General features: G+C 37.3%; 1 protein-coding gene across 2 annotated transcripts; it reads right to left on the reverse strand.

The window, feature by feature from the left end:
* Positions 1-623: 623 nt before the first annotated feature.
* Positions 624-16,642, reverse strand: LOC114469754 (E3 ubiquitin/ISG15 ligase TRIM25-like). Of its 2 annotated transcripts, none has more exons than XM_028457541.1 (11): positions 16,523-16,642; positions 15,829-16,278; positions 10,327-10,521; positions 8,956-9,051; positions 8,082-8,315; positions 7,790-7,958; positions 6,187-6,231; positions 6,030-6,101; positions 4,461-4,601; positions 4,322-4,381; positions 624-3,654 (listed from the first exon to the last, which is right to left on the reverse strand). In XM_028457541.1, the coding sequence occupies exons 2-11, from the start codon at positions 16,237-16,239 to the stop codon at positions 3,122-3,124; spliced, it is 1,956 nt and encodes a 651-aa protein (XP_028313342.1). In that variant the 5' UTR covers positions 16,240-16,278; positions 16,523-16,642; the 3' UTR covers positions 624-3,121. The 2 variants fall into 2 exon arrangements, with proteins under 2 accessions (XP_028313342.1, XP_028313352.1); XM_028457551.1 differs by having other exon boundaries at positions 15,829-16,257; positions 16,522-16,640.
* Positions 16,643-17,934: the final 1,292 nt, after the last annotated feature.

A 17,934-nucleotide genomic window follows, 5' to 3' on the forward strand; every position in this document is an offset into this window, starting at 1 on the left:
CAATTTAAAAAATGTTTAAATGGTAAAATGTTGGAAAGCTTAATATGAATATATTTTAATAATTGTTACATATGTGTAGAACTGTACATAGAACTGTAACATGGTTCCCCAGTTTTGCGCTAAATTCTAATTGACAATTTCTATAGAATTGTCATGGCAATTACAAAGTCAATTACATCTGAACTCAATGACAATTTAATTGTGATTACGACAGCAACAATTTGAAATTACAATTGTAATTATGCCATCATTGTAATGAATTATCAATTATGAGATTACAATTATAATTGACCCCAACCCTGCCACAAGCAAACCTTGAACTGTGTGCATTTCCCAAACCATCACCAACCTTCATTTGGACGTTACGTCCCTCAACTTTAACGCTGCGTTTATGAACGCGAAAGTCTCTGATTGTCAAACACAGAAACATTCAGGGGTGTGTGTGTCAGCACAATCTCAGTGTGCGACATACAACAAACCCCCACACACGTGGATGACAGTAAAAATGTCATTGGTGTCATACGAAACTGCTCACAAGTAGGGCTGGGCGATTTATCGAGATCCAAGATTTATCATGTTTTCTAATTTGGCAATATAGAAAATTTAAATGTTCCGTATTTGCATTTTTATAGCTTTTTTTTTTTAGCAACATTTGTTTTAGGAGTCGCTGCTTTCACTACTTCTCAGAAGAGCATGTAAAACTCAGTGTGATGGATTTATGTGTGCGTTCTAACCCAGACCTTCCCTTAAACAAGCCACACTACAGAACTCACTCACACATGCTGTCCTTTATAGGGGAAAAAGCCAAAAGTGGCAGATGTTGTGCAACTGTTTGTTAATAAATATGCATGAAAAAATATTGAGATATGAGTTTTGGTCTATATCGCCCAGCCCTATTACCAAGATTTAAGACCCTTCACCTAGTCCTCTATATATTTCACAGGAACACACACACACTGCACTGTAATCGTACAACAAGTGTGTGTGAACACATCCAGTAAAACAGCAGAATGGAGATCCGAATATCTCCAGCTCTGTTTCGCTATCCAAGCCTTTTTATAAAGGTGATGTAATGGATCATTGCTCAGGAAATTTAGGAAGAGCAGATTCATTTGATGCTCATGTTGCAGCCCGACAGATAGCATTATTAGGCAAAGAACATGAGAAGAATGAACATTTGTACATGGGGTTTTTTGAGTATGCTGAATCCATTTGTAATTCAGTTCATTTAAATATTAATCAGATATCTACATCAAAATTTTGAGTTTAATCATTGTACATGTTGGCAAGTGGTGCTGCAAAATAAACACATCATCAGATTAATGCTTATGCATGCGTGCACCAGAATCACAATGGATATAATCTTCCTGAGAAATAAATGAAAGATATAGATATTACTGTTTTGATGGGGATTTAAATCCAATCATTCACCCTTTAAAAGGCATTTTTGTCATACATAGTTGTGACTTTCCATGTACAGTATAAAGTGTTGTGAAGGCTATCTTATATCTTGCTCTGGACACAATTTACAGTATTTTATGCTATTTCATGTCCCCAGAAACCTACATTTTGCCACAAAAATCCTGTTTATACATCTAACAGAGCCAAAGTTATGGTAAGATTGAAATTTGCAAAACAGAAGGTGGCCATCAATTTATGATATTTTACAAAATAATATTGAATTCCTTGACACTGAAAACCTATAATTTGCCACTTAGATAAAGCTTCTCTGTCCAATTAAACCAAAGTTACAAGAAAATATCCAAATTTGGCAATATGGATGGCGGCCATTTTAGATTTCTTGATTTTGAGTGGGAACCGTTGGTTTGCTATGCTCTGGATCCCATTAAACATGGATTCAGTATACTCAAACCCCCCCATGTACAAATGTTCATGCTTTCTTCCAAAAGTGAACATCTTTTTGACATATCTCCCGGGCTATTTGGGATAAGAAGGTATATCCTGGGATGTATTTGTATCCGAGGCCAAGTTGGAAACCAGTTCGTTATTTGTGCTCTTTAAGTACAGAAACTTATGTGTCATTTTGACCATTCTCGCATGTTGACGCTTAATGGTCGTGGTCCTGAACTTGTGAAACATTCAGTCCTTCTAATGTCTGGTATTCTGCTGATAAATGAAAAAAGGTCTAAACTTTAGTTTTTGCTGAGCTTTCCCTTGAGTGATCCATTACACCACCATCAGAAACAGATCTGACTTTGATCAGGAAAACCATAGATCATCCTGGTCCTTATCCAGGATCTGTTTCACACTTTTCTTTGAGTGTGAAGAAGCAAAACCACCTCATGACGCTTCACACTCACCAATGAGCTCAAACGCCTCAATATATCCATCTAATATTCTTAGAGTGATGGAGACGACGCACACAGTGGATCAAAAACGTAGCGATTATCATTAACCTGATATTATGAAGAAAAATGTTATAAATGCTAATAAACTGTTGGGTTTTGATAAAGAGCTGATTGGTTGTGGGTTAAATTTAGAGACTTTAAAGTGAATTTTAAGAATTTGAGTCAAAACAACTGACTTTATTATTAGCAGCTACACTTTGGAGCACTAAGTATTGAAAAATGATTCCATGTAACCCTGTAACTGAAATTCTAACATTTAAAGGACACTCTTCAATGAAGTAGCGCACACACTGGAAACCGTTCCACAACAACAACAAAAAGGTGAAAAAGTGAAGACAATGTTTTTAAAATACTTCTGATATAAAGCAAGGTTACACCTGCTTTTTTAATCTTTAAATGACCTATGTTTTTAACTGGTGCTATACGTTTGTCTTCTAATAGTGTAAGTTTTACAATATTTCTATTTAATGGACGCTACAGCGGAATAAAGCTGTAGAATATTTATTTATAGATTATTGGTCTCTAAAAAAATTATTTAAGTATCGAAACAGAGAGAAAAACAAAAAATCAATGCCAGATACTTTACAATTATGATAACCATATTTGTAGTTTTGTCTATTTTAATTGATTTGTGAATTTGTGACCCCCCAAGCACAAGGGGATATGATTAGGCTGTGCAATGATCTGGCAACATCTTAGATAACATAAAAATGTGATAACTCCCCCTGTTATCTAAGCTCTGATGTGACCCCTTATGCCTGCAATTTGCACAAAGAGATGGAAGAGCCACTCGAAAAGATCCAGAAAGCTGGATAAACGGCCTCAACGAAGGGGAACACGAAGGTATGGAAAGCGTACGCGCGGTCGGCGACACTGTAGAAGGTCGCCGTGCCCTCCTTGCAATCTAAAAGCACACCGACGCGCTTCGGGCTTGGGTTAGCCAGCACAGTCTCACTGTTGTTGTGCCAGGCAGAGAGCTTGACGTTGAACCACTCCACGCACCAGGACTGAGCGTTACGACCCAGTCGACTGGTCGGGCCTTTGCGGTCGATGCTGCCGTAGGCCAAGCCGATGCCGATGAAGTTGTTGCTGCTGAGTCGGACCTCCCAGTAGTGTCGCCCAGTGCTGAAGCCCTTGTAGGCCAGCACCTGGGAGCAGACGGCGAAGCGCTTGGGGTGGTCGGGGTAGTTCATGTGCTCATCAGACACCAAGGCCTTAGTGAAGCCATCAGTCAGCATGATGCGTTTGTGAGCCGTCTTGTGATCCAAAGTGAGGACTGTGGCAACTGTGAAGTAAAACACACAATCAAACGCACAATCCCACCTGCAGCCATCAGGTGTGTGAGGAGCAGGATTAGGGTCAATTACATGTTTCAGTTAGTCTTCAATTATCCATGTTCAATTACAATTAGTGACCAATATTTTTTTCCAATTACAAATAAATTACAATTATTTTTTATTCTCAGAAAGCTACTTACCATTACTTTCACAATTACTTAAGTTACATTTCAATGAATCACAATTACTGAACTTGAAATAAATAACCTAATCAAAGTTAACCTTCCTCTTGTGTTAGCTATCTGTTAGCATCACTTATGATAACGGGTCCTAAATCAGCTGTAAAATACACTAAAAACAAATATCTATATCTAATTGATTTCCTATATATTGGTTACATTGTTAGGCTTCCTAATCAATGAAAATATAGGTTTTAATATTTTTGGTGTGGACGTCTGAGCCTTTTATGTGTCTGTATACTCAATTTAATTTTTATTTTATTTTTTAATGGTAAAATGTGGGAAAGCTTGATATGAAACATATTTTAATATTTTTTAACTACATACTAAGTAAATTATCTAAACTCAATTACAATTTAATTATGATTATGACAGCAGCATTAATTACAATTATAATGATGTTATAATTGACCCCAACCCTGGTGAGGAGACTCACATTTCAGGAGATCGCTTCTCTTCACAGAATTAGACATGTTCAGGTGACCGTCCAGATGTTCTACAACAGAGGAACAGAAAGGTATTCAAACAGCCTCAGGAACAGGAGCTGAAAGTGACTTCCAAACGCTGTTCTGAACCTGGTTGTTTCTCCTGGAGCTGAGTCGCAGCAGATGCACCTCCCACCTCGACTTGAGAAAGAAACTCCAAAAGGTTATCCATGGATTTGGTTGTACATTCAGTACCTCCATCAAGAGACTTTCCATACTTTTTGATATGCTCTAAAAAAAACCACATACACACATTAACACTTTACAAACACTGTGAAAAATTATTCTGAGTGGGGACTGTTTTTCACTTCCAATAAGCAAGCATGTGCAGGGAGGAATAAATCTGTCTTTATTTCAAATCAGGCCGAAAAAATGACAGAAATGCCTCACATTCGTGGTTTGGGACAATATCACTGAAATATTGCACTGAAATGAAAATTCTTGGCTGAAACGGAAAACCGAAAATAAAACCAAGACCGAAACACCGAAAGCCAGAATTTCGGTGCATCACTAATTTACACGCTACTTTTAACCAGAAAATGGGTGATTGAATGACGAGTGTGTGACCAACAGACAAATATGTCCAATTCCGCTCATTATCCTGATCAAAATATCTCGCTACGTGTAAAGAATCAACTATCCCGTGACTGAAAATGAATGCAGAGCTTCATCTGAAGTGTGTTTTTAATATGTTGTGATGAACAAATGGTTCCGATTATTATTACTGCGTTCAAATGTGAAAAGGCTCTGGTACAAAGACAGGATTAGCTGATGGTGTATTAGCTGAACTGGGGAACAGTTTACCTGGTGACACGTCATGGTAGAAGCATCTCTAATCACATGGCTGTGTGAGGGATTTCGTGCAAAACGAGAGGGTGATTCACTGATTGGTGGTAAATAAAGGTTTCATAAATAATGTTTGGGGACTATGTGTGGCTAACGTTGCACTTGTGACGTAATCTTGCATGATTTCACTGTAACCCTCCTGGTTTTGTAAATCTAAAGCCTATAAAATGTCAAATTAATAACAGTAACCAACACTATTAAACCTTATTAACATGTTTGCTTTGATTTCAGGAAGTTTAAAAAGTCAGTAGAGTATCTAAACAGGGAAAAAAAATGTAAAAAATGTTATGGTTACATTTATTCACAGAACTTTATTTCAGGAAATTCACTTTGATCTCATGAGCTGTCTCTACTGCCAACTGTCAGTCTTCCTCAGAGGCATCTACTGATTGCTTTGATGTGACGACATGGCTATATTTAGCGAGTTTTCAGACTTCTCCTTTTTTTCGCTGTTGCAGTTGAAAACATGGATAGCGTCGTGAGCCCCGCCCCTGTCTCACAACATTCACCTAAAGTCCCAGAATTTTGAATGGACTTTGGTGTGAATACAAATGTGTTATAAATTTAAAGTTTGATTCCTTGTTTAATTCAAACTAGTGTGCATGTTTTAATAAGATTTAACTAAACTCCTAGTATTAAAATGTTTTATTCAAACTGCAATGATTTTCTAGTGTAGAGTTTTAAGAGTAGTTGGAACGAGACCTTACAGTGTGCAATTTCTTGAAAACAATCCAAAAAAGTTCTCTCAAATTACGTTGCTTTTTATATTTATTCTTGCACCAATTTTCACAGAAAAATAAAGATCATTTTTACCTGCAGGCTTCTTCTTTGCACCTGATTTGGACGATGGGCTTGAGCCTTGGCGTGTCGATAACGGCAACGGCTCTTAAAAGGCAACATTAAAGCAAAATATATTACATTGTTTTGTTTCAAGCCTAGGTTGAATTACTTGGCGGATGGAAAGTCTTACCTGAGGCTTGATGACTCAAGTAGCTTGGAGGTTTTGAATCAGAGCCTGAAAAAAAAGTCACATCGACATCAAAACAAGAACCTTTTTCATAAGTAGAAGATTCTGAAGAAAAGCAAAGAAATTAACATTAGACTGTTTCGCTCAAGAAAATACTAGGAAGTCATTAATCTGAAAGGATTTGTCAAAAAAAAAACCTGACAAAATCTATTCAGAAAATGAGTCGAAGCAAATTATGAGTCGATGCATCGTTTTTTAGACAACTGGGTCTGGTTTTCGCTCCATGTCTGCACCATCTGATACATATAGATAGATATAGTTTATTGTCATACACACCATAGGCGCATACAGAACAAAATTTTCCACAGCAGGCTTGACTATTGGGCTTTAAAAATAAAAGCATATAATCACACAATAAAAACACACATTTAAGACAGTGATAAAGTGCCCACACAGGATTAGTATTAATTATTGCACTGGGTTTGTAATAACTTGTAGATTATTGTTAGTTTTATTGCAGTTTAAAGGTCTCACGGCCTAAAAGATCTGACCAAAAAAGTGGCGAAAATCAAAGTTTACTTAAAAAAAGACAACGACCCAATGTGTTGGATCAATGCACGCTGAACAAAAAGATAGAACTCAGTGTTGTGTTTATTGTAAAGCACTTTTAGCATTTCTTAGCGGCATTTCGTCCAGCAGTAGCTCAACCGGAGGATCCATTTAACACAGTCGACCTATCGACAAGTAAACACAGGTCAGGCTTATTATTTATCTTTGCAAAACAATTTTATTCTTAATTAAGAAAGATATACCTGTAAATATGGGTGTAAAACCATAAGGACTGAAGCGACCATGAGTAAAGACATGAATTCACATGTATCTTCTTCTCATGGATCACTCCTTCTTAAATCAAACGGCCAATGCAAAATTAGATATAATAAACCCTCATATGTATGTTTTGGGAAAATATTAAGCATTTACATCTGTCCAGTTGCTACACATTGGGTCACCTGCTTTATGATGAAAAATTACGTGTAAACGTGTGATGTCCTAGAATGTGTCAGTAAGGGTTTAGTACTTGTCATTTCCATTTCGGAAGGTGAGCACTGGCCTATTGCCTCATACTACATTAGATTTTGAGTGAGAATTGACAATCCACTCTCTTTGTTTATGGTGAAAAATTGCATGTGGTTAAGGAAGCAGGCTTGTAATCAGAGGGTCACTGGTTCAAATCTCACCCGGGCTATCACTGCGGGATGTTGAGTAAGTCACTTAGCCCTAATCCAACTGTTTCCCAAACGCCTGCAGTTGGCAGACCACTGCTACCCCTTGGTGTCAGTGGGTAAAAATGCAGATGCAATAAAAATGCAATAAAATGCAATAAATAGGTTACATTATTATTCCCAGTCCTATTGCAATATTTGCTTGATTTTGTAAAAAAAAAAAAAAGATAATAATAACAATAACATAATTGGCACTTCTATTTTAAGAAGTGAATTCTGCGAACCCGACATTGAAGATTTGTGCATTTGACATTGCTTTATTACAAAGTCAGTTAATGTGGGTCTGATCTGCAGGACTGGCTTTGATGTGTTTGCGTGTTCACCTGGTTTGGTGATGGGAAGCCGGGCTTCCAGCGGCTGTTTGAAGATCTCTACCAGATGTTCCTTCAGAGAAACAGCAAAGGTATTGGATACGATCACCTTCTTGGAGTCCAGGTTGATCCGAGGGGCGAACGGGTCAAAAGATGCAGCTTGTGGAATGTCAACTGAGGCCTGTGACGAGAGGGGGGAGAAAGTCTCAGGAAATATGTGCAGACTTTCAAAAGAAAGTCATTTAATCCAAGTTTTGCTGTCTGGCTGAAGAACTGTCCTGTCGTTATGTGAAGTGTTTCCCACCTGTAGGAATGCCATGGTGTTGGAGGCACTCAACAGGCTGTGGATTTCTTCTTTAGCTGAGCTCATGTTATTGATGTTCTCGTTGAACTTCTTGGCGAGGTTTTTGAATTTGGACTGACCGCTCTCCATCTCTCGCTCCACCACATTCAGAGCATCGTGCTCCTCTCTGGACAACATGTCCCGTATCTGCTGATACTCACCCGAGATAATCTTCTTCCTGTTGGTGGCCGAGTCCTGAAAGGAGCAAAGAAAATATTTCCTACATCCTTTCATCTGGACCAGAGGTAGGTAACTGTTATCAGAGCAGGACCACAAAAATATGATTTATCTGATCTCAGGGCCAAATGATCAACATTCGTCAGTATTTAAAGTGATGACCAATCTGAGCATTTTCGTGTCTATTTTTGTGTGTTGTAGTTTTGTGTTTTTTTTAGTCTTTTTGTTGGTTTGTGTGTTTTTGTGATTTTTATGTAAAATGTGTCATCTTGTACATTTGTCAGTTATTTATTAGCAGTCTTCTTGTATGTTTACGGAATAATATTATTTACCTTCTGTTTATTATGGTTGTCCTTTTTTTTTTTAAATCTTTTTTTGTAATTTTGTATGTTTTTCAGAGTTATTTTATGTATTTTTATTGTCATGTATATTTTTCTGTAATTTTATTTTACTTTAGATTCCAGAACATCCAGAACAGGGAAATTCAGCAAAAGATAAAAAAGTAAAAGCAAGGAAAACAAATATTATCTAATTGTGTATGTTTTTTTTTATTCATTTTGTGCATTTATTTTGGAGGCTGCACAAAATTACATCGAGGGCTGCATTAGGCCCCTGGACCACCATTTGTGATCTGGACATTTCCATATTTAAGTTTTACCTTCAGCCGGTTCTGCTTGTCCCTCATTTCAGCAAGAACAGTCTCAGTCTGGGAAATTTTTCCATCCAGGAAAGTCAGCTTTGTTCTCAGATCGGACTGCGAATAAATTAACATTGTTATTTCAGATGAATGAACATGCATGAGCTATTAAATCTGCAGGAAAAATCCATATTGGTGCATCACTGTTCTACATCTATATATACCAGTGTTTGTCAACTTTAGGGTCGTGGCCCCATATGGGGTTGTGCCTGAAATGTCTTGTAAATTATAAAAGAGAAATTCTGATTAAAAAATATATTTTTGTAATTTTTTAGATTATAATTAATTTTTTTTCAAATTAAAACGTCACACACAATCTCAAACAACTGCATTCTATACTTTTACTTCCTCAAATATAAAAAAATACAGTATAAAAATGTAATAACTAAAGAGTTAATGAAATAATCTAATAATAAAAATATATATATATTTTTTTCTTTTGCAAATTAACACCACTACACTCAATCTCAAGCAACTGTATTCTATACTTTCACTTCCTCAAATATAAATCTAGTTTAAAAAAATACAGTATAAAAATTAAATAATTAAATGGTTGATTGACTAAATGATAATAAATGATAGTTATTTTCCAAATTAAAACACTACACAATCTCAAGCAACTATATTCTATACTTTCACTTTCTCAAATATAAATCTAGTTAAAAAAGAATATACAGTATAAAAACTAAATAGTTAATTAAATAATTTTAAACATCCTTTATATTTTTGTAGTATTTTCTTTTTTTTTTTTAAGTATTATTCTTTTTCAAATTTAAAACACCACACACAATCTCAAACAACTGTATTCTATACTTTCACATCCTCACATAAATCTAGCTTAAAAAAAATACAGTATACAATGTAATAATTTATTAGTTATTAATTCAATATTTATAAAAATTAACCCAATTTCAATGAACTGTATTCTATACTTTCACTTTCTCAAATATAAATCTAGTACAAAATAAATACAGTATAAAAATATCTGAGCTGGCACATCTCATCACTATATTGTTACACTATATCACAAACATGATCCAAAAGTAACGTTTATGTGTCTGGGGTCGCCAGAAATATGTGATATCAAAACGGGGTCACGACCCAAAAAAGGTTGGGAAACACTGCTATACAGTATACCTATGCAAAGGACTAACATAAAGTACAACTGTGCTATGAAATGAAAAGTTACAACTTACAGCATAAAGTTGAATAAGGTCTATGAGCAAATATATGAGTAAACATAATTAACCAATTTTGCCATTACAGTGTCAAGAAAAACTTTTAGTTGACGAATGTAACACTGCGCCATATGTTTGTTCTGAGTGCAGGTACCTCCTTCAGGCTCCTCTGCTCCTCCGGGGAGGTGAAGGAGCATCCTCTGTGCTGGGACTGCAGACACTGGCTGCAGATGGGCTGGAGGTGCTGGCTGCAGAACAGCTCCATCAGCTTGTGGTGCTGGGAGCAGATTCTCTCCTTCAGGTCAGCGATGGGCTCTTTCAGCTGGTGCACACTGTAGATGGGGTTTACCTGGCAGGGTTGGAGTCAATTATAAATGTGTAACTGATCATGAATTAAAATTATGGTGTAGTTATAATTAGGGATGTAACGATTCACTCAATTCCCAATAAGATTCGATTCACGATACGATTCTCTCACAAATTATTTTACAAAATGGGACTGTAGACAAATGACTGGAAAAATGCTGTACTATTTTCCTTTTATTTTTCATTGTCAAAAGAATCCCTTGATAAACAATTCAAAACAATGCAACTTAACTAAAAAATAATTTTTGAATGAAATAAATAAAGGAATAATACAAATGAAGAAGAAGCCTATTATTTTAAATTCTGGTTCGATAGTAAACAATGCAAGACTGTATAATAGTTATTTTTCTTTTTTAAAGTGCAACTGAAAATGTATTTTGTGCCTTAACAATTGGACTTTAAAAAAAAAAAATCATTGCACTGTATTTACATCAGATATTTGTTTGGAACAGCAGAGGGCGCTGGTAACCCAGTGGTCGGTTGGCATGCAGATATTCTTGCAGTGAAGAAGAGATGCTATGCAAGCAGACAGAGCTAATAGAAAAACATGACTTTTACAGATATTCACGTAATATTACAGATATTCTTTTGGTGCTGAAAGGGTAAGGAATCATTTATGAACATGTTTAGGAGTAGAAGGCGGCCAGAAAGAAAGTAGTAGGAAATTCCGTCCGCCACCTAGGCTTATAGACAAGAGAAGGATAAATAGATAGCGTCCTCTGCTGTTTAAAAAAAGTACTGTGATTCAATTTTGACAGTATCGATGTGAACCGTAAAACCTATGAATCGATTTTTAACTGTTATTAAAATTATTAAAATGTGTTTCATATCAAGCATACTCACATTTTACCATGTAAGGGATATACTGACACAAAAAAGCTCAGATGCCCACACCAAAAATATTAAAACCTATATTTTCATTGAATGGGAAGCCTGAACAGTAACCAATAAATAGGAAAGAAATTAGATGATAGATATTTGTTTTTAGTGTATTTTACAGCTAATTTAGGACCCGTTATAAGAGATGCTGTCATGTGCTACAGGCACATCATTTTCCTCTTCTAGTTTTTTTTTCTCACCCGCTGCTATAAAAGGCCGTGACCCAGAGATTTCTCTCTCACTCTCTTTCTGCTCCCTCTCAGGAACTCTGTGCTACCTGGAAGCTCGTCGCTCCCAGCATTGCAACCAGCACAGCTGGCAGCAATCAAGAGAGCCGGCTGCTGTACCATCCAGCTGGTTGGGGACAGAGCTGCATGGTTTTTGTCTTCTTTTGGCAGCTGTTTTGTTTTGGCCTGGCAGGACGGTAGTATACTCTTTTCGTTATGTGTTCTTTTAGGGGAATTTTGGTTTGGCTTTTCCCTTTGTTTATTTTGGGTATGGACCAGGACGACGGCCCTATACAGTAGTACCTCGTTTATCGCAAGGGTTACGTTCTAAAAATAATCTGCAATAGGTGAAATCGGTGTAGTAGTCAGCTTTATTTTTTACAATTGTTATACATGTTTTAAGGCTGTAAAACCCCTCACCACACACTTTATACACTTTTCTTAAACAGGAATTAACATTTTTCTCTTGTTTAAACACTCTCAAAGTTCAAACCTTATAGATTTTAAAATAGAAACCTGTTTTAAAACATACAGCACTTCATAGTCACATTGCTAGTGATCAGACATTGATGCTGAACGCATTCAGAATCTTTGTTGACGATGACGTCACGTCAACACGGATACCGGTCTGTTCACCCATTCAACCATGGAGTAGAAGCTGTGTCTGACCACCTGGAGCTGTATAACATGGCCTTTATAACCGGGACCGGACTAGGAAGGATTTGGACTGGAGCAGAATCAGCGAGGTGGTGGTAGTAGCAGGTAAAAGTTCTCTCTGTAGCACTGAGCTCGGATAGCATTAGCCGGTAATCAGACCAGCTTTGTTTCCACTGGTGGTTTATGTTTATGAGAGAAAAAGGAGCACAGCTTCTCACTTCAGTAGACAGTGAAACTCACCGAGTTAAATGTGTCGCTGGTTAGTGAATGCATCATTAGCCAATCAGGACACATACGCAGTAAAAAAAAAATGCATCCAAAATTGCACTGTAAAAAAAATCAGCGAAAGGTGAACCGCGTTATAGCGAGGGACTACTGTATAGGGTTGGCTTAGTCTCACACCCTGTTTGTTCCTTTTGGCTGTCCTGTCAGGTCCTCTTTTCAGTTTGTTTATTTGGTTTGATTTGGTCATGGGTGGGCTGGGGAACCTTTTTAGTTCCAAAGGTGTGTTTTCAGGATCAATAAGTAGGAATGGGCGATATTGACAAAAAAAAAACCCTGATAATTTCTGGTATTATAACGATAAAAATCACGATAAATAAAAAATTAACTTAGTGCAAACAAGTTCCTTACAAACACAAATCTGAATACAAAACTAGACACATTACAAGACTACAATAGCTGCTAGGGATGTAACGATTAATCGTAAGGCAGTTAAAAATCGATTCATAGGTATAACGATTCACATCGATGCTGTGAAAATTGAATCGCAGTACTTTTTTTAACCAGCAGAGGGCGCTACCCAGAAGTGTTGGCAGTGAGCGAAATCTGCTAATACTTTCTTTCTAGCCATCTTCTACTCTTAAACATATTCATAAATGATTCATTACCCCTTTAGCACCGAAATAATATCTTGAATATCTGTAAAAGTCACGTTTTTCTATTAGCTCTGTCTGCTAGGATAGCATCTCTTCACTGCAAAATATCTGCATGCCAACCGACCACTGGGTTACCAGCGCCCTCTGGTTCAAACAAATATCTGACCTAAATACAGTAAAATTACTTTTTTTTTTTGTTTTTTTTAAGTCCAATTGCTAAGGCACAAAATACATTTTCAGTTGCACTTTTAAAAAGATTGGTAGGGATGTAACGATTCACTAAACTCCCGATTTGATTCAAGATACTGGGTTCACGATATGATTCTCTCACGATTTATTTTACAAAATGGGACTGTAGACAAATGATGACTGAAAAATATTCCTTTGTTTTTTTGGGTAAAAACTATAAAAAAAACTATACTGTTTTCCTTTTATTTTTCATTGTCAAAAGAATCCCTTGATAAACTATTCAAAACAATGCAATTTAACTAAAAATAAATCTTGACTGAAATAAATAAAGGAATAATACAAATGAAGAAGAAGCCTATTAATTCAAATTCTGGTTCTATAGTAAACAATGCAAAACTGCATAATAGTTCTTTTTCTTTTTAAAAGTGCAACTGAAAATGTATTTTGTGCCTTAACAATTGGACTTAAAAAAAGTAATTTCACTGTATTTAGGTCAGATATTTGTTTGGACCAGCAGAGGGCGCTGGTAACCCAGTGGTCGGTTGGCATGCAGATATCTTGCAGTGAAGAAGAGATGCAATGCTAGCAGACAGAGCTAATAGAAAAACGTGACTTTTACAGATATTCATGTAATATTACAGATATTTTTTGGTGCTAAAGGGGTAAGGAATCATTTATGAATATGTTCGAGTAGAAGGCTGCCAGAAATAAAGTTAGAGCAGATTCCGCCTGCTGCCAACACTTCTGGATAGCGCCCTCTCTGCTAGTTAAAAAAAAAAAAAAGTACTGCGATTCAATTTTCACAGTATTGATGTGAATCGTGATACCTATGAATCGAATTTTTAACTGCCTTACGATTAATCGTTACATCCCTAAATATTGGCCCAAAAAAATCGGCAGTCCATATCTGTCATCGGCTAAGGCTAATGGAAAAAAAAAAAAATAGGTATCGGCATCGGCCAAAAAAACCATATCGGTCGATCCCTAGTATGTAGAATCGTGAGACGCTCCCCCTCCCCTCCTGAAATAAACTTCCTGGTCTTTACAACTGTGGAGCACTTTGACTGTTTTCTCCAGAAATTAGTAACAAATGTAGCAACTTTATCTTGTGTTTCTGATGTTTTAGAGACATAAAAGCATGCATGACTCACTACTGTGAGGACAGCAAGAGGCTCACAACCACAGCCAAGCAGCTGTGACCAGCTGATCAGAGCAGACACACTCCACATTCACACTGCAAATGACTTGTCTGTTCTCTCCAACTTAGAAAATGTTTCTCGTAGGTTTACAAGCTATTTATCCCATCTGTTATCACTATCCCCTTCTGACTCGGTATGTGGGGAGGACTGCACACCGACTGGAAGCGGATCGCTCACAGTTCACCGCACATAACGAGTTTGTTCCTCCCGAACAAGTTTATTCTGTTGCTTCTTCTTCCTTTTTCCTCTTGCTTTGCCGTGTAACCGATGTGCCAAAAGCCACAATGGAAACTTCTGCTGGAATATCTTCCATTACACTTTCCCTCGTCACAGATTGTGAACGCACATAGACTTTTGACAAGCACCTCAAGCAGCCAATAGTAATGCTTGCTCATAGATCTCATTGATCACTCTGTTTGTAGAAAGATATCTGATTAACTAAAGTCCAGAGTCACACTCCTTTGATTCTAAAGCTCATTTACAAGGTCAGGAGAAGGAGCAGAGATTCAACTGTCCACTCAGAACACTTTGTATTACAATATGCTCAATGCTGATTATGGATTTTTGACCAAATAAGGCCAAAAAAAAAAATTTAAAAAAAATACATACTGCAGCTTTAAAAGCTTTTAAGTCGTTACACTAACACAAGAGGAAGGTTAACTATTACTAGGTTATTTATTTCAGGCTCAGTAATTGTGATTAATTGTAATTGAGAATGTAACTGTAATTGACTTTTTGAGGATAAAAAATAATTGTAATTGGGTAAAAATGCTGGTCACTGTAATCGTGATGGAATTGAAAATGTAATTGACAAAATAAAATATACATTAATTGATTTGTTGTTCTTTTAAAAATGCAAGTTATTTTTTTGGCGCTCGGGTCATGTGATCATAGTCTTCTTCAGTTGCGCAATTATTCTTCACAATGTAAATGGTGAAGCGACACTGTACCCAGCAGTTCATGTATGGTCAATTATGTTACTAATCATTTTAGCATTATTTTATGTTACATACATTGTGGTTGGTGCAAATCTTGAGACGGTCTATATATTCTATTTGGCAGGAATCTCAAACTCTGCCTATGGGCTTAGTAATTGTAGTTAATTGTAATTTAACTTTAGTAATTGAGAACATACATGTTATTGACTTCCTGAGGATACAAAATTATTGTAATTGGAGAGAAAAAATGCTGGTCATTGTTATTGACTTGTAATTGAAACGTAATTGTAATTGAAAAATGTTATTGACCCCAACCCTGTTACCTGGTGAGGCCTCAGGTGCTGCTCGCAGAAGGATGCCATGCATGTGAGGCAGGTTTTCACCGCCTCCTCCTGCATGCACGTGTCACACAGGATCCCCTCCATCTTCTCCACCTCCATCTTCTCCACCTCCATCTTCTCCACCTTGTCCTCCTCCTTGTTGGCCCTCTGGTTGAAGGTGTCCACCACGGTGCAGAGGACCGTGTTCTTCTTCAGCTCAGGTTTGGTGGCGAAGTCAGTGCGACACTGCGGGCAGCAGTACGAGTCCTTCCAGGTTTCCAGCAGACACTCCTGGCAGAAGTTGTGACCGCAGGGGGTCGTCACTGGGTTGACGAAGGTGCTCAGACAGATGCTGCAGGTCAGTTCCTCCTCCAGGGTCAGCAGGGAGAACTGGGCTGAGTCCGCCTCGGCCATGATGGGAAGTTGGATTCACTGAGGAAACGAAACTTAAGCGAGAAAACGAAAGTAAGAAAAAAGAGAAGGAAACCACGTCTTTCAAACCTATTTACTGAACGTTTAGCACACTATTGTCCGTTTAAACAAGTTATCTTTCTATAAAGATAATAAGCTTTAAGATATTTTGTAATAATAAAGTCCAGCGCGAGGCACAGAGCGCAGGTCACTTTCGATTTAAATTGGGTCGAAAACAAAGAATGAAAACCTTCTAATAGATCATGAATCACATTCAAACCGTACCTGAGGTTTTTCAGACGCTCAAAGTGAAGCACGAAGACTTTATCCGAGTAAATATCACAACGACTGTACGCACCGAGGCGGTGAAACACTCCACTACACTCCACTACACTACTTCCTTGTTTGTTTCTGAGAACGCGCACACAAGCACGCGCACACAGAAGTCCTAGATGGGCGGTCCTAGGCCAGTTGATAATACATTAAATAAATAAATAATTGTAATAATAGAAATTATTAATATAATGGTAATCATAAATTATGATATTAATAATAATACAACTTATTGGTATAATAATGGAAATACTAATAATACAAATTATTAATATAATAATAATATAAATTATGATAATAGTAATAAGAATACTGGGTGACTGGGTCCTTTCTGTGTGGAGTTTGCATGTTCTCCCCATGACTATTAGGTTGATTGGAGTCTCTAAAATTGCCCGTAAGAGTGATTTTTTTTTTTTTTTTTTTTTTTTTTAAATGTATTTATTTGATTGGGACAGTGCATGTTAATGGACATACATAAATAAATAAAAATAAATGAATGTAAATGCCAGATTGTAGCCAGTGGCTAATTTCCATCTGTTGTCCCAAATGGGGCTGGGGTCACATGGGACTGTGTACAAAACAAATCCCCCCCCCCCCCCCATTATTGCACATAGCCCACTACTATTGCACTCAACCCAGTGTTGCTATGCGTGAGAACAGGTTTGATTTGACCATAACCAGTTTTTCATTTGAGCTTTAAAAGAGGCATTCTCTCTGTGTTATTGTTAGACTATTCCACAGGTTTCCGCCTTGGACAGATAGTACAGTTTGGCCAAAGGTAGTACGTCTATGAGGTATCGCCAGGTACCCTCTGGTGGTGGCTCGGGTTAACCTTTCAGAATGTTCTGTACGTTTAATAAACTCCTTTAAAGGTGGGGGAGCAAGGGAATGCAGGACCTTGTAAATTAGACATGCTCTTTTAAGTTTAATCATGTTGTTAATATCTAGCAGTTTGGGTTTTTTCAGAACATGACAGTAATGGTGGGATAAGGGTTTTTATCAAGTGGTTGTTTGTCTGTGTGTTGCCCTGCGATGGACTGGCGCCCTGTCCAGGGTGTACCCCTGCCTATTGCCCATTGAGAGCCGAAGATGGGCAACAGCAGACCCCCGTGACCCTGAAAAAAGGAGTAAGCGGGTCAGAAAAGGGATGGATGGATAATAAGGCAATTGTTATATTGATAATCATCAAAATGATAATATTTATAATAATATATATATATAATGTAGTAATTTATTTTTGTTTCAGTCGTAAGGGCGACCGTGGGTCAGTGGTAGAGTGGTTCGAATCCAGCTCTATCCAGTCCTTGGGCAAGGCACTTCACTCACATTGCCTGGTCAGAGGGGCCGTAGGTGTGAAATGGCAGG

The sequence above is a fragment of the Gouania willdenowi genome, chromosome 1, assembly GCF_900634775.1.
Source record: "Gouania willdenowi chromosome 1, fGouWil2.1, whole genome shotgun sequence".
NCBI classification, from domain to species: Eukaryota; Metazoa; Chordata; class Actinopteri; order Blenniiformes; family Gobiesocidae; genus Gouania; species Gouania willdenowi.